Below are 17,485 nucleotides of genomic sequence, written 5' to 3' on the forward strand. Positions count from 1 at the left end.
CATGATTTTTTGATTTTGGGTTGATGTGCATAGACTTCCATTGTGTGGATGTGCCATAATATTTTCAACCTTTCTCCTGTGTATAATCATGTAGGTTGTTTCTAATATTTTGCATTTACAGATAATGCTGCAATGAATAACCAAGGAGCTAATGTTAGGTCACATGTCAAACTGTGAGACTGTGACATGACCATCCCCACAGACCACCTTCGGTTCTGACTCACCTTTAGACTGCATGCAGTCATTGCCCTTGGAACATGACTGAGTTGCTAGATTCCTTGGCCACTCCGGTCACTGTGTAAGCAGGCCTCTCAGAGCAACCACTCACCTGCCATTCCAGGGAAGGTTCTTCTATTTCAAGCTGCTCCTTCCCAGGTCAACTTTCGTGACCTTTTCATCTTCAGGGTGACCCCTCCTCACCTCTGCCCTATGCATTGTCATCTCAGCTAAGAGTCTGAGAGATGATAAAAATTTGTCTTGAAATAGGTCCTAGTTCTAGAATGCTGATCTTCCCCAAGGATTCTTTAACTTCTTTGAGTTTCCTATTCAAGCATTCTGAAAGTTTACTGGCCTCCTTAAACTAGAGCTCCACAAAAAGGGGCATTAATGGACATGGGGGATACCTGCACTATTCTAAAATGTTATGAAAGATTGTGTTTGCATTTATGTGGGAAAACAGCTAATGAGAATTCATAAGTTAGCTTTAAAAAGTCTAAGAACCCATGTATTAAATGACATACATACATGTCATTTAATATGTATATAGATATATCTATAATGATATAGATATATCTATATCTATCTATCTATATATATATATATATTTTTTTTTTTTTTAATGAAAGGAGGGGAAATAGCAGACAGATTCCAGTGCCCTAACTGGGATCCACCCGACAACTCCCATCTGAAGCTGATGCTCAAATCAACTGAGCTATCCTCAGCAGCTAAGGCCGACGCTTGGACCAACCAAGCTATCCTCAGCACCTGGGGCCACTGCTCGAGCTACTGGCTGTGAGAAGGGAAGAGAGAGAGAAGATGGAGAAGGAAGGGACGAGAAGCAGATGGTTGCTTCTCATGTGTGCCCTAACTGGGATTGAACCCAGGACATCCACACACTGGACTGACACTCACTGAACCAACCATCCAGGCCTCCCCATCCAGGCCTCCCCACACACACATATACATGTACATATACATATACATATACATATACATATACATATACATATACATATACATATACTTTTTTTTTTTTTACAGGGAGAGAGAGTGAAAGAGAGGGATGGAACGGAGAGAGATGAGAAGCATCAATCATCAATCTTCGTAGCGACACCTTAGTTGTTCATTGATTGCTTTCTCATATGTGCCTTGACCGTGGGCCTTCAGCAGACTGAGTAACCCCCTTGCTCGAGCCAGCGACCTTAGGTCCAAGCTGGTGAGCCTTGCTCAAACCAGATGAACCTGCGCTCAAGCTGGCGACCTTGGGGTCTCGAACCTGGGTCCTCGGCATCCCAGTCCGATGCTCTGTCCACTGCGCCACCGCCTGGTCAGGCTAATTTTTTTTTAACACAGATTCACAGGAGGGAAAAAGTACTGGCTGGGAGTTACCTTCAAATTCATATTCAATTATACGATTTCAATATAATAATTTTACCCGTTTTTAAAAACAGTACATATTTTAAATGTATATTAAAGGCATCTTTTGAATGAGTAAAACTGAACAGCAAGTATTTTAAATAGAGGTGTACCTAGTTTTAAAACTAATGACCATAAAGAAAAACTAAGAGAATGTGACAAATATGAAGTTAAAGGACATTTTATTTACTGACAGATTAAAAACCGTAACTCCAGGTGGTGCAAAATGCACCATTGAACCCAATTACAAAGAACTGGTGTTAATACACAATTTTTAAGCAATGTTACACTTATTTTTGGCAAAGTGCTGTATTGTTTAGTCTGTGTATAAAACTGACCAGCTATGAACTAATCAGTATAAAAATTTCTATAAAAAACAGAAAAAAATTTAGACAGTGGCTCAAGAAAACAAGCTGCCATTTATGCATAGATTGATATACAGTATATAACCTAACCAAATGTCCCTTTTTAGTTTTCAAGTTGTTGAAAAAAATGTGTCCAGAAACACATCAAGAAGGCACATAGTACAGTCTACAATACTCCTCAGTCTCTAGAACTGATGCCCTGCCCTTGAAAAGCAAATACGTTCACCATTTTACTTGAGAAAAAAACCAAAGCCACTTTTCTTCTTTAAATAACACATACAATTATTGATTAAACTTCCAAACCTCTGGAGGAAAATACAACCAAAAAGCAAGCAAAACCACTCACACACCAAGCTTGGAAACATACACATCTACCCCACCCTCCCACCCCCCAAGTAGTAGTTTGGTTTTCAGAAGTCCATCTAGAAAATGAATACAAAAACTTCAGGCAAATACAGAGCAAAACTGGGTATTTAACAATTACACAATCTTTAACAAGTGTTGTAAGGAAAATTTTCAATGATATATAAAACATCACCCACTTAAGCTGCCTTCCTCTGAATAGTAACTCATCCCCCGTAGATACTGTTGCAAATAGAAAAAGATATCCTTATCTGTTTGCTTTCCAGTACCTCTTTCTACACCCCAAACCACTGTAAATGGTGTCAAATTTCAAGCGAAACTGGTACATGGCAAGGCTGACACCACTGCATTTTGGTGGTTTTCTAAATAAAGTTTTTTAAATAAAAATTTAAGCATTAACATAAGTAGATAAGGATGCCATTTATAATGCATCAACATGGCTGATGGAAACATCTATGATAGGAGCCCCACTTTTAAAAGAATTTAATCTCTTTGTGGGCTTTAAAAAGAAGGTAATTTTAAGTTAACATTACAAACATATGCTAGTAACTCCAGTACAAGGAGCAGTCTCTTAATTGGTTCTAAAACAAAAACTAATATTTGGAAACTCTTAAACTTTCTCTATTATTAATCTATGTAACTGTCTATCCTCTAATTGGAGTCCTTTTTTTTGTTTGTTTCCAACTTAAAGAATATGAAGATAAGGAAGATATTCTTCTTTGCTCTTTTTTCTTAAGATATAAAGACAATATATTTCCTTGAGAAGGAAGAGAAACAGCAAAGACAGATTCACCAAAGACATAAAGGTTACTAATCTGTGTGTCACACAGATTTGAGAAGTAAAAAACAATAGGCAATTCTGAATCGCCCTCTCAAGTTTTAAGTGAACTGTCATCTTACTAGACTCAAAGTACTAATACAGCCTGACCAGGCGGTGGCGCAGTGGATAGAGCGTCGGACTGGGACACGGAGGCCCCAGGATCAAGACCCCGAGGTGGCCAGCTTGAGCATGGGCTCATCTGGCTTGAGCAAAAAAAAAAAAAAGCTCACCAGCTTGGACCCAAGATCGCTGGCTTGAGCAAGGGGTCCTCGGTCTGCTGAAGGCACATATGAGAAAGCAATCAATGAACAACTAAGGTATTGCAACGAAAAACTGATGATTGATGCTTCTCATCTCTCTCCGTTCCTGTCTGTCTGTCCCTATCTATCCCTCTCTCTGACTCTCTGTCTCTGTAAAAAAACCCAAAAAAACAAACAAAACAAAACAAAACAAAAAAAGTACTAATACAACAGAGAAGGTATGTAAAAAGGAACAGTTTGCATGGGAACTGGAAAAATGAACAGAAAATTTATGTAAAAAAAAAAGCTCCCTGAAATAGGAAGTTGAAAATCCAATCACTCTACACTTTCTGTAAAAAATTCTTTAACCAGCCAACCATAAAAATGCATTGCCACAGAATATAAATAATGGAAGCTTAATCTTCAACTTAACAGTGCAGTACATAATTCAATTAGTTGAGAAAAAATAACATAGGATATATATTATAAAATGTTTTATTAACAAAAACACAAACTTTGAGAAACATGGTGCATTATAAAAACTAAGAAACTAATTCATAAGCACTGCTTGTGCTCACCACATATTCTAAACTTCTGAGTCATATTCTATATTTTTAATCAGTTTAGAAACCACTAAAATCAAAGGGGTCTTATTTCTCACTGCATTTTAAGGAATATGCACTAAAGCACATTGTAAACCACTAATATTTACAACAGCAAAATAATAGTTACTTTATAATAAATTGTATTTTGGCCGTGCTTCAAAGAATACTTACATGTCAATGTCATTCTGTGTTATTGCTGGTTTTGTGTCTTTGTACTGAGTAGATGCCTAACAAACATCTAATGATCAAGAACTTCAACTGAATTATGTAACTACTTTTTTTCAATTCTTACATGTGCCAATTTTGGACAGAAACCACAATATATCACAGACAGTGTGGTAGCCCTTAATCTGAAAAAACATCCCAAAGACTGGAATCATTTGTCTTCCAGGAACAAAGCATAAAACAGTAGGTCCAGATAAGGAAAACAAAAAGGCAATAACTGATAGAAATAAATGTATTTAAGGTATCAGGAATTCTGAAAAAGTAAGAAAGTAAAAAAGGCCCACTGCAATTTTATATAGAAATCTGTTCATGCTGCCAAACAAGTTCTCATAGCTGAACTTCTGTAGCTCGTGAGGTACTAACAACTCGCATGTAATCTATGAAGAAAGAGGCCCCCCATGTATTCCGAGGCTCACATCAAGAAAACATTTAGCTGGTCTATTTTCAAGTTACCAATACATGGCCCTATAACAGACATGATGTAAAACATACACACCTTCATGAAAATTCTACGATCTCCCAACTCAAAAACACAAATAGTAACAAAATAATTTCTAGCTCAGTTTGACAAAAACTTTACAGACTTGGCCCCTAATGAGAAAACAAATAAATTAAGGGGTAGTTGAAATGGAAAGGGAACAAGGAAAGACAGGGGATCTAAACTCTTATTCTAAAGAGACATTCCTGGCACTTCATTAATGCCAGTGGAAGAACAACTAACACCACCATTTAACTACACTATTTGACCGTTTCTGACTCCAAAAATCCCAGTCTAGTCAGAAAAGAGCACAGCTCTTCACTTGAAAAAAAAAAAAGTCTTCCATGGTTCGCCGCGTCAAGCTGCTGCAGGGTTACTGAGAAATACAGTAATACGGGTACTTCACATAACTATATGCTGCTTTTTCCCTTGAAATAATGTAGAAATGTGTACTAATTTAATTATGGTTGCAGAGGATATAGGAAAATAAGCTATTTGATTATACAGGTGACACTACTGTTCTGTCAGCAGAATGTGCTTTGGATTATAAACGTGCTTAACTTAATTTCAGAAGAAATCAGTGAGAATGTGGATGGCTCAGCAAAACCCATTACAACTGCTAAAAAGTCAAGTGACTGGCTAGAGGTAAGAAATAGATCTTCTCCGTGTCCAGTTAACTGGCTTCTGTGGGTGTTGAACCCTGCACCCTGGCTTCATTAGCACCAACAGTACGAAGAACAGTTGTGGCAAAAAATTGCCACAGGCCCCACCCCCATCACTAGATTCAGTAGAGAGGCCCTTGGAATTTCATACAAGGTACATTCTAAATTAGTCCCACTTCAAATCAGAATACAGTCCTCACAACTGTGAGGGAGGTAACTATTACTGCTCCCTGTTGGCGGATGAAACAGGCCAAAGTGGTTAAGGATTCCGCCTGAAGCCCAACTTAAAACCTAAGTGAAAACCCCAAGAAGCCAACCTGTCACTCTTCATTTAGACACCACAAAAAGGTATCACTAGGAATTCCCCTTCACCCTTGCTTGCCACTTGGTAAGACAGGCTCCATGGCAGAAGATTTATTACTGTATCAGAAATACAAAGCCTATCACTCTTCCCTTGGGCAGATATATTTATGAAGTCATTCAAGTGCCTGGACAAGTACTTCTGAATTTACAGCTGATGTGAGGTGGTGAGTGGGCAGAGCTGGCAGGAGTGAATCCAAACAACTTAAATAGGGTACTAATGGACATACAGTTTTCCAAATACAACTTCACAGGTCTAATTGAATTCTTCTGCATGTGAGACAAATGCTTTTGTCCCATGATACCTGCACATCTGTACCACATCACACAGTCACATTGTAATTACTGAATGCACTCTTCACCAACACTTAATGTACCTGAATTCCAAAATAAACTGTGTGGCGAATCTGGAAAAAAAAACCCCATACATACAGAAATATATCAAGTTTTCTTTCAAAAGAAAATTCAGCCATAATTCCATTATAACCATGGCAACTATAACCTGTTAATGCTCATGTTAGTGTGTAAAAATGTATTTGTTATATACAGAAAAGATTATCAAGTACTGGTCAATAAAGTGTATGGCTGACCCTGAGAATAAATTTTTGCTTACTCAAAAGATTGATTAAGTAATACAAAATAAAATTGAAAGATGCTTATTTTCATACTTGAGAAGAAACGTCTTTAAAATGCTAACTCATGTACGCTTTAATAGATTTAAAGACATCCCCAAACACCAAACACTGTAATTGTATTGATATGTTTCCAAAAATATTATGAAAAAATTTACAAAAAAGTGAATGTTAAGAGCAAGGCATTATGTGATACATAGCACATAAATCTGGTTTTCAACATAGTGTCTAAACACACTGATAAAACTATGTGATTGGTCATCAATTGGCTGCAAAGAGACAACATCTTCATCATCCAAATACACATCCACACACATATGTACAAACCAAGAGAAACCAACCAACCAAACTTGAAATTCTTAGTAATTGTACTGACGTGGGCAGGGCTGATGGACAGCCCAGCCATTGTGCTTGACTTGCCGTGAGTGGCAATCCCTGGTAAGATTTTGGCGACGAAGGCTATTTCTGTTCAGAGGCTGTCTTTCACTATGTTCTTTTATCCACTGGGAAGGGCGAAAGCTCTTGGGTTGTTCCAGAAAAGCTGTATGAGCAGCAACAGCTGCAACATAGCAGTGAATGTGCTGCCCCACTTCATTTTGAGCTTCCATTCTGAAACAGAAAAAAATGGGGAAATACTAAACAGAGTATGGCCTGACCAGGCAGTGGCACAGTGGATAAAGCATTAGCTTGGGATGCTGAGGACCCAGGTTTGAAACCCCGAGGTCGCCGGCTTGAGCGTGGGCTCACCAGCTTGAGTGCAGGCTCACCAGCTTGAAGCTCAAGGTTGCTGGCTTGAGCCCAAGGTCGCCGGCTTGAGCAAAGGGGCACTCGGTCTACTGAAGCCCCCCTCCCCCCACCCCTGGTCAAGGCACCTATGAGAAAGCAATCAGTGAACAACTAAGGTGCTGCAACTGAGTTGATGCTTCTCTTCCTCTCTCTGCCCCTGTCTCTCACTAAAAATAATAAAAATAAATAAATAATAAAGTATGTTAATAATGGAACTGAAAAATAACTTCAAAATTCAATTTGCTACATTAACTTATAGTTGACTGAGAGTTTAGTGTTTCATAGTGGACAGACAAGTTTATATTTAATGACCATTCTGTCTGACAATTGCAGAAAGCAGCAGCCAATTTTTAACAGAAATATGCCTTATAATCCATAGGTGGCTAATTAAGTCAACCAGGGTTTTAATAAAAAATCCTTTACACTTTGAGTACATTTCAAATGCAAAGCAAACACATTTATATATGCTTTTCTGGGAGGGAATCAACTTTTACTAAATAAGTGCATCTGCCAACTATTTTACAAATATTACGTTTTTTAATTCTTGCCATGATCTTGAAAGAAAAATATTTTAATTCCCAAGTTTACTGATCAGAAATCTATGGCTCAGAGATGTGTGAAGGTCACAATTATTAACTGACTCAATCAGGATTCTAACACAGATCTTACTCCCAAGGACTATCGTTATGAAGCAGGATGAATACTCATTGTGGCAACAGGCATTTTCTGTCTAGGAAACAAGGTCTACATCTGTATTAATAGAAATATACTCATTTAAGACCTTTCTAGTAAAAGCTACCTGCTTATTACTTATATCACAACAGGGCACACTTTGGAATGGTATTTTTATAGCAATGTTATAAAGACCCTTGGCTACAAATCATGATTATTATGCTTTCTATATTAAAACCTAATCAAATAGAAAATATTTAAACTATATTACATATAACATGAAGAATTTTAAGTGTTTCTTTTGAAAGAACGGGAGAGAGGCAGGGGGGCAGAGAGTGAGAGAAAGGGAGGAGGGAGGGAGAGGGAAAGGGAGAGAAGCATCAATTTGTGTTTCACTTAGTTGTGCAACTATTGGTTGCTGCTGTCCTATGTGCGCTGACCAGGGCTTGAACTGGAAACCTCGGAGTCAAGCCAGCACCCTTAGGATTGGCAACCCCAGGTTCAAACCAGTGACCTCAGTGGTATGGGATGACACTGTATCCACTATGCCACTTGCCAAGGCCGTGAGAGTTGTAAGATTTTTTTTATTAAGTGAGAGGCAGGGAGGCAGAGAGAAAGACTACTGCATGCACCCTGACTGGGATCCACTGGGCAACCCCCCTGCCCGGCAATGCTCTGCCCATCTGGGGCCATAGCTCCATTTTGCTTAGTAACAGCTATTTTAGCACCTGAGGTAGAGCCAAGGAGCCATCATCAGTGCCTAGGGCCAACTTGCTTGAACCAATCGAGCCATGGCTGCGGGAGATGAAGAGAGAGAGAAGGGGAGGGAAAAGGGTGGAGAAGCAGATGGTCACTTCTCCTGTGTGCCCTAACCAGGAATCGAACCTGGGACTTTCACACGCCAGGTGACGCTCTACCAACTGAGCCAACTGAACAGGGCCAAGATTTTTAAGAGTTATTTTACACAGGAAGGGCAGTTATACATTCTGCCTGCAATCATTAGAGGAAAAAACTGTCTTTTCTTAAAAAAAATTATATATATATTTATATATATTTACACATATATATATTAGAATCAAAGCAGGTTGAATTAAAAATACAACAGACAGAAGTTAAAATAAAGACTGGTTTTTAAAAGGTGCCACCTTGAGTCCTTAACCTCATTGTTTAGACTGATAACACATATAACACAGTCTCAAAGGGAATATACTTACTCTGTGCCAGTGATTCTTTTTTTTTTTTTAAATGTTTCCTTTATTTATTTATTTACAGAGACAGAGAGTCAGAGAGAGGGATAGACAGGGACAGACAGACAGGAACGGAGAGATGATAAGTATCAATCATTAGTTTTTTGTTGTGCACTGTGACACCTTAGTTGTTCATTGATTGCTTTCTCATATGTGCCTTGACCATGGGCCTTCAGCAGAAGTAACCCCTCGCTCGAGCCAGCAACCTTGGGTCCAAGCTGGTGAGCTTTTGCTCAAACCAGATGAACCCGCGCTCAAGCTGGCGACCTTGGGGTTTCGAACCTGGGTCCTCGGCATCCCAGTCCGACGCTCTATCCACTGCACCACTGCCTGGTCAGGCACCAGTGATTCTTATAAGCAGCTTTTTCTGGCCTTACAAATGTTAAATGGTGAACTATTGAATCATTAGTAAGATTTTAAATGCTAATTATTTTACTGTCAGGATGTGGTCAACTTTATTTTAATTGGCTTATTTTGGGTCATTAAAGGCACCTATATATTACTTAGTTTTAAAATTATAGTATTTATAAAGGTTAAAACACAAAAAAAACCCACTCTGAAGCTCATCTGTAATTTTAAAGCACCTTACTTTTATTTGCTTTGTAGTAGTATTTCCAAGGATAGATAGGATGGAAATGATCTAACTTTTGAAAAACATGATTTAATTCCTATTCGGAAAATACAGATCTTTACTACATAGCCATTCGAACCTAGTTTTACCTAATTTCTACCATGATTTAGTGGCCTTTACTTAAAAGAATTCAAAATCCAAAAATAAGAATATTTAAAAAGATTTTAGTTATTATGATACCTTGTACTTTTTATCTTCAGAATGAATTCATATAAAGTTAAATGTGTTGTTTTGATCTGTTATAAATGGAAAAGTACATATTTAACTCCCCTATATGTTACATCAAAACATAGGAAGATATAAGAACAAACAAGATATAAAAAATGACATTCTCACAGCATCGAAACTGCAAACATATTATCAGACACAGTGCAGGTCCAGGACTGGATGCTGCTTTGTACAAACCAGGTGAAATATTGTGGGCTAGTTAGGAAATCTGAGCATGTGTAATAAGTGAACTGCAATTTTACTTAAAAAAGGTGGAAATCACTGCCTAAAAAAGCAGATTATAAAAAAGCATCTGCGGCTTGATCCCATTTACGTTAAAAATGCATGTGCGTGGGTGTGGGTGTGCACGTCTCATGTGTGCAAGCACATATAGGAAAAACAATCTGGAAGGGTATGCCCTAGGATCTCAACAGTGTTCATCTCTGGTAGTAAGAATGTCATTTAAAATTTTTGCATATTTTAATTTTTGCAATAAATGTGTACTGTTTCTATAATATTATTTACAAAGCTGCTGAATATATACACAAACACACAGCTTAAATACTGAAAAGTATATATACAAAATGCCAATAAGTTTAAAGGGACTATTAATCACGCTAAATTCTTGAATGGAATACCTCAGAGGTGAAAGCAAAATCAGGAAGAATTTTTAAGAACTGAAGAAATTGGGGGATGCAATCAGGGGGACACTAGAATCTATGTAAACACAATAAATTAAAATCAATTTTTTTTTTTTTTGTATTTTTCTGAAGCTGGAAACGGGGAGAGACAGTCAGACTCCCGCATGCGCCCCACCGAGATCCACCCAGCACGCCCACCAGGGGCGATGCTCTGCCCCTCCGGGGCGTCGCTTTGCCGCGACCAGAGCCACTCTAGCGCCTGGGGCAGAGGCCAAAGAGCCATCCCCAGAGCCCGGGCCATCTTTGCTCCAATGGAGCCTCGGCTGCGGGAGGGGAAGAGAGAGACAGAGAGGAAAGAGGGGGTGGGGGTGGAGAAGCAAATGGGCGCTTCTCCTATGTGCCCTGGCTGGGAATCGAACCCGGGTCCCCCGCACACCAGGCCGACACTCTACCGCTGAGCCAACCGGCCAGGGCCTAAAATCAATTTTTAAAAAAAGAACTGAAGAAATTAACTTGAACAAGTATAAAACCATTAAATCAATATCACCTCCAAAAAATTATATTGTAAATTTTTGTTGGAATGTCTGGAACAGCCCTGGCTCGGTAGCTCTGTTGGTTAGAGCATCGTCCAGATATGCCATGGTTGCAGGCTTGATCCCTGGTCAGGGCACATACAAGAATTGACTAATAGGCCCTGGCCGGTTGGCTGAGTGATAGAGCGTTGGCCTGGCGTGCAGGAGTCCAGGGTTCGATTCCCGGCCAGGGCACACAGGAGAGGCACCCATCTGCTTCTCCACCCCTCCCCCCTCTCCTTCCTCTCTGTCTCTCTCTTCCCCTCCCACAGCCAAGGCTCCACTGGAGCAAAGTTTCCCCGGGCGCTGAGGATGGCTCTGTGGCCTCTGCCTCAGGCGCTAGAATGGCTCTGATTGCAGCAGAGCGATGCCCCAGATGGGCAGAGCATCGCCCCCTGGTGGGTATGCCGGGTGGATCCCGGTCGGGCGCATGCGGGTGTCTGTCTGACTGCCTCCCTGTTTCCAGCTTCAGAAAAATACAAAAAAAAAAAAAAAAAAGAATTGACTAATAAGTGCATAAATAAGTAGAATGCCTGGAACACTGAATTCATGATAAACTTATAGCACTGAATAAAGTGCCAGTTAAAGTAACATTTCCCATCGAGAGCTTACCTACTAGAAAGCCTGGGTAACTATATGCAAATTGTTTTTCAATTTGATACAAGTATGTTTATCTTCATTCAAGCTAATCTATAATATTGAGACAGGGGAGTGCAGCAAACCCTGGCACAGTTAACAAATTAATGAGCTGCTTGGGCTTTGTTTTATTTGGCAAACAGGAAACAGAAGATATGTACAATGTTCTAGTTTGCAGAGTCAGAACCTGGATATTGAAAAAGAGGCCCTTTGGATGACAGCATTAATTGTAGTAATATTCTGAACTGCTCCAAAGAAGCAAGTTCACCTGTATTCTTGACAGGTAGTGAGGGAATTAAGGCAGTGTCAGCATTCCCACAGTACTTGAACACCACAGGGAACCTTCCACTAATGTACATCATGACCTAGCCAAACTTTGAGCTAATTAACTCTGCCATGGGCTTTATTTTAGTGGAGGGAGCAATTGTGAATATATTCCCTGGATAAAGGCCACAAAATGCCTATAAGTTTGCCTGGAACATATTAAACTTCACGGAACAGGCACTCTCCTTGAACCTTTCCAGGCCCTTAACCCACCTGGCGTTGAAACAGCCTTTTAGACCACTTGGGACCCCCATATATCAACAAAACATTGTTTGGGTATGAAATCTTTCCTCTGTAAGGTAGAAAACAACTCTCTGAACAAAATGTTTTGGTAAAACTGCCATTTTACTTCATGCTTAAGATTTCTTAGGTTTTTAAGGTTAAGAGTCATTTGATGTGACCTGGCTAGGAATATTTGAAAAAAAGTGTTTTATTTTAAGACTTACTCTTTTTGTCAAATTTGATACCCTCAAATAATCCAGTCTGTACAATGCAGAGTTACAGTCTGAGCTATGCAGCCGAGATGCCAGTCTTTCCTTCCCATTCATTAGCAGAGCATTGTAAATGGAATGGCTCGCCATTATATAACTGGAGCATGCTACATTTTCTTTTTTTTTCTCATGGTATCTTATATTTGAATGTCATTTGTATCCTACAAAATCATTCTCTTCCCTTAAGTGTTTACCATGGAAAATCACTCAGTATGTAAAGCTACCTGCTTTTAAAAGTTTCTGCAAAAAATGATAAGATGTGTGTGTGTGTGTGTGTATAGAGAGAATAAATGTGGTAAAATGTTAACAAGTGCTTCGAAGACAAAAAACAGGTTAAGAGGATATAGAACTTTTTGAAAATCTAAAATGAACACTTTTTATACCAACTGCCTTGTGCACTCTGCACACTATTTCAAAAATGTCTAACAAAATTACTTATGCATCTTCTAAAAACTTAGCTTTGAATGATAGTAGAAATAAATAAAATGCACGTTCAACAGAATGCCTGTGGAGTCAAATCCTTATGACGTACCTGGGACTACTTGGGTTCTGAAACTCGTCAGTCCCACAGCTGGTCTCACTGAGACCAGGGCAGGAATTATGCACGGCGTAGACAGACATGCTGGGATGTTCAATGAGAAGGTTTTCCATAGGACTGGTTTCCACCTTGATAGTGGTTAATTCACCTGCAGTGAAACATGGGGGAGGGGTGACAAACCAGCTCTCCTCCATCGGACAGGATTCAAACTGGAGGAAGCAGGAATCACTTGTATCAGCCAAGCACTCAAGAGATGCAGGTAAACAGGAAAAGACTGAAGGATGCTCGGTAGGTGCCTCTTCACCAATGTCTTCTTCTTCCTCATCTTCTGCTGCTGACAAACCAGTGCAAGTGTCTAGATACGAGTCCACATGTGTTGTTGATGTCCCACAGGAGGATGAGTGTCACATTGATATCACATCAGAGCACAGAAAAAGAAGAGACACTGCTATTAGCTGATGTTCACACTCCTTCCTTTATTTAGGTTAGAAACAAAATATATTCACTCATAGTGAGTATAAAATAATTTCTGAGCAGTGTGTGTGTGTGTGTGTGTGTGTGAGAGAGAGAGAGAGAGAGAGAGAGAGAGAGAGAGAGAGAGAGATACCACTGTATGGCATGGATTATGTTGGCTTTGCAGGAAGGTTTTCAGACTATTTCTGTTCTACTGAGTAAACATATAACAAGCCATGTGGGGTACTGCTTGTCTAGTCTGACGGTTTTTTATTAAAGTGCCCAATTTAATCAGTATGTACGTGTAAAACTGGAAAGTCTGATGTCAATCAATTTCACTGGCTGATCACCTGGCACAAGATGTTTTCTGCAATTTTTAAAAATATAAATTCTTGTCTACAGTATTTACTTTTTTTTAATCGAGAGAGATAGAGATAAGAAGAGAGAGAGAGATGAGAAGCATCAATTCTTCATTGCAGCACCTTAAGTTGTTCATTGATTGCTTTCTCATATGTGCCTTGACGGGGGGGGGGGGGCGCTCCAGCTGAGCCAATGATCCCCTGCTTAGGCCAGTGACCTCTGGGCTCGAGTCATGACCAGGGAGTCATATCTACGATCCCATGCTCAAGCTGAAGACCCCGCACTCAAGTAAGGCCTGCACTCAGGCTGGAGGAGCTGACACTCAAGCCAGCAACCTCAGGGTTTTGAACCTGGATCCTCAAAATCCTAGGCCAATGCTCTATCCACTGTGCCACTGCCTGGTCACGCTTGTCTATTTACTTTTCAGGGTTAAAAATCTTCAAAGTTATTGATTTACTTATACAAAAACTGAGATGCCAAGTGTTTCTGCTTTTGCTGTGATGATTAACAGTGAAGAAAATACCTTACCTATGAAGTCAACAAGAATCCATTCATCATCTTCTTTCTCACTAAATTCTGGTTCTTGGTTGGAAGAAGTATTGCTTTCACCCACAAACATTTTATTCAGTCTCTGGAACATGGTTAAGGCAAGACTGAGACTTTGGCCGATGTCTTTATAGCTGAGATTTCAAGACCCTGTCTTCAGTCAGCCGGATGGCACTGACAGAAGATTAAAGTGCACAGGTGCTTATTCGACTTACTTGAGAAAAAGAGTCATTATCCCTAAAATAAAACAGAAAAATAAGATTATTTCTCTCTTTTTAAAAAGATTTACTTAATTTATTTTAGAGATGGGGTGAGGCGGTGGGGGGGGGGCAGGGGTAAGAGTGGGAAGCATCAACTCATAGTGTTGCTTCTCATATGTGCCTTGACTGGGCAAGACCGGGATCAAAACGGTGATCTGGCCTGACCAGGCAGTGGCGCAGTGGATAGAGCGTCGGACTGGGATGCAGCGGACCCAGGATCGAGACCCCGAGGTCGCCAACTTGAGCGTGGGCTCATCTGGTTAGAGCAAAAGCCCACCAGCTTGAACCCAAGGTCGCTGGCTCCAGCAAGGGGTTCCTCGGTCTGCTGAAGGCCCGCGGTCAAAGCACATATGAGAAAGCAATCAATGAACAACTAAGGTGTTGCAACGCGCAGTGAAAAACTAATGATTGATGCTTCTCATCTCTCTCCGTTCCTGTCTGTCTGTCCCTGTCTATTCCTCTCTCTGACTCACTCTCTGTAAAAAATAAATAAAAATTAAAAAAAACAAAAACTAAAAAAAAACCAAAACGGTGATCTCAGCATTCCAGGCCACCACTATGTGTGTGGTTTTAAAAGTGCATACACCATATATACACAACCTTAGAAGAAAGTACATGCCTTAACTCAGTTATAGCTGTTCCTTTCCTGCAAAGCCAAATGTAAGAACTGCAATATCTGTTATTTACAAAACGTAAATGAGTGTTCAACACAACCTGTAAATATTTTAAAATGTGAAATAAAAAGGAGGATTGGCACAGATACAAGTTGCCCGAGGGGAAGGGGGTTGGGGGACTAAGTGAAAAAGGTGAAGGGATTGAGAAGTACAAATTGGTGGTTACAAAATAGTCATGGGGATGTAAGGTACAGCTTAGGGAATATAGTCAGTAACACTGTAGTAAGTATGTATAGTGCCAGGCGGGTACTTGAAATATCTGGGAGACCACTTTGTAAAGTATATGACTGTCTGACCACTATGGTGCACACCTGAAATTAATATAAAATAATACTGAATGTAAACTGTAATTGAAAAATAATTTTTTAAAAAAATGAATGCAGATTCAGTGATTGTATAATTTACTTTCACAGCTCAATTCAGGCTGCACCATGGCCCCTCTGACCCCTAGACCCATCCTGATACAGAAGAGCACTTTGCCACACCACATCGGATCAACTTGTTCAGTGATGGCTCCTGGAGGGCAGGGATTATGCCATTCATTTTAGCTGCCTCAGCCCTTAGTGCAGCATCAAATCCAAAACAGAAATTTAGCTATTTATCTCTTAATACCAAACTATGACTAGTCATATTAATTAGGAACTATTCCTTTTAAATAAAATTGTAACTCATTCTAGAATTCATCTTTTTTTTTTTTTTTTTTTTGTGGCAGAGACAGAGAGAGTCAGAAGGACAGATAGGGACAGACAGATAGGAAGGGAGAGAGACGAGAAACATCAATTCTTTGTTGTGGTTCCTTAGTTGTTCATTGATTGATTTCTCATATGTGCCTTGACTGGGGGCCTTCAGCAGACCGAGTAAACCCTTGCTCGAGCCAGCGACCTTGGGTCCAAGCTGGTGAGCTTTGCTCAAACCAGATGAGCCTGCACTCAAGCTGGCAACCTCGGGGTCTCGAACCTGGGTCCTCCGCATCCTAGTCCGATGCTCTATGCACTGCACCACCACCTGGTCAGGCTAGACTTCATCTTTTTAAAAAAGGTAAAACTTTGCCCTGGCCAGATAGCTCCATTGGTTGGAGCATCGTCATGATATACAAAGGTTGTGGGTTCACTTGGGCACATATAGGAACAGGTCTGTGTTTCTGTCTCTCTGTCTCTCTCCCTTCCTCTGCCTCTCAAAATTAAAAAAAAAAAAAAAAAAAAAAGAGGTAAAGCTCTGTGAATAAAAACATTATTGGAGGATTGCAAAAAAAAGAAGGGGGAGGAATTGGTTTTCACATCTGTGCTTTCACAATAAGGGATACATCTGAATTTATCTCATTATAAATTTGAATTAAATTTATAAATTTAAATAATTTCAAACTGCAATACTGCTTTTCTGTAAGTAGCTAAAAAAACTAGATATTAACAGTCTTGCTATATGCTAGTCAAGTACCCAGAAGCTGCCCAATGAACCCAGCAATAGTGCCCAGTGACCACCATATTGCCAGGCCCTCACTTTTCCTGGGCTTGTTTTTTCTTATGTGCTGTACTTCTTGTATGTGATACTTAATTACATTTAAAATCTGCAAGTACAGCATACTTTGACCTTCAAAACAATTCCTACAGCTGGCATGGAAAAATTTACACTGTAGAAAACTAAGGTGGATAGTGACCAGAACTGGAAACAACCATTCACTGGGTAGGTGGCAAGTAGTTGTCAGTGTCCCTGGGTTCAGTGCTGGCACTGACCTTCTGTCCTCTACAAGTTAGGAAGTTACAGTATTTCTTCAGCTGTCAGTAGTTGCACCTCATGGAGTTTTGGTGAGTTCTAAATGAGGAACCCCAGACCTATCTGATCTTATTCCAGAGTTCATGTTGCCCTGGTTACCTGATGGGCACATCAAACCTAACACTTACCAAAGAGAACTTTTAATTAATTTTTCCCACAAACTTACATATTGTCCTTCACCCCCTTCTCAGTAAGGAGAAAGAGCAGCATCCAGCAGTTATTCAAGCCCCAAATCTAGCAGTTACCTTTGGCTTCTTTTAAGCCCTACCATTCTTCCTGCTCCCGCTCCATCC

The 17,485-nt window shown here is 39.9% G+C and overlaps 1 protein-coding gene across 2 annotated transcripts in view; it reads right to left on the minus strand.

The window, feature by feature from the left end:
• Positions 1-1,800: 1,800 nt before the first annotated feature.
• Positions 1,801-17,485, minus strand: part of TP53INP1 (tumor protein p53 inducible nuclear protein 1) — a 124,517-nt gene continuing 108,832 nt past the window's right edge. For both annotated transcript variants that reach the window (XM_066379173.1, XM_066379172.1), the window contains exons 2-4: positions 14,471-14,725; positions 13,124-13,484; positions 1,801-6,993 (exon numbers count right to left, since the gene is read on the minus strand). In XM_066379173.1, coding sequence (XP_066235270.1) covers positions 6,744-6,993; positions 13,124-13,484; positions 14,471-14,582 — 723 coding nt within the window. In that variant the 5' untranslated portion in view covers positions 14,583-14,725 and the 3' untranslated portion in view covers positions 1,801-6,743. The remainder of the gene's footprint in view (positions 6,994-13,123; positions 13,485-14,470; positions 14,726-17,485) is intronic.

The sequence above is a fragment of the Saccopteryx leptura genome, chromosome 3 (genome assembly GCF_036850995.1).
Source record: "Saccopteryx leptura isolate mSacLep1 chromosome 3, mSacLep1_pri_phased_curated, whole genome shotgun sequence".
Taxonomy (NCBI): domain Eukaryota; kingdom Metazoa; phylum Chordata; class Mammalia; order Chiroptera; family Emballonuridae; genus Saccopteryx; species Saccopteryx leptura.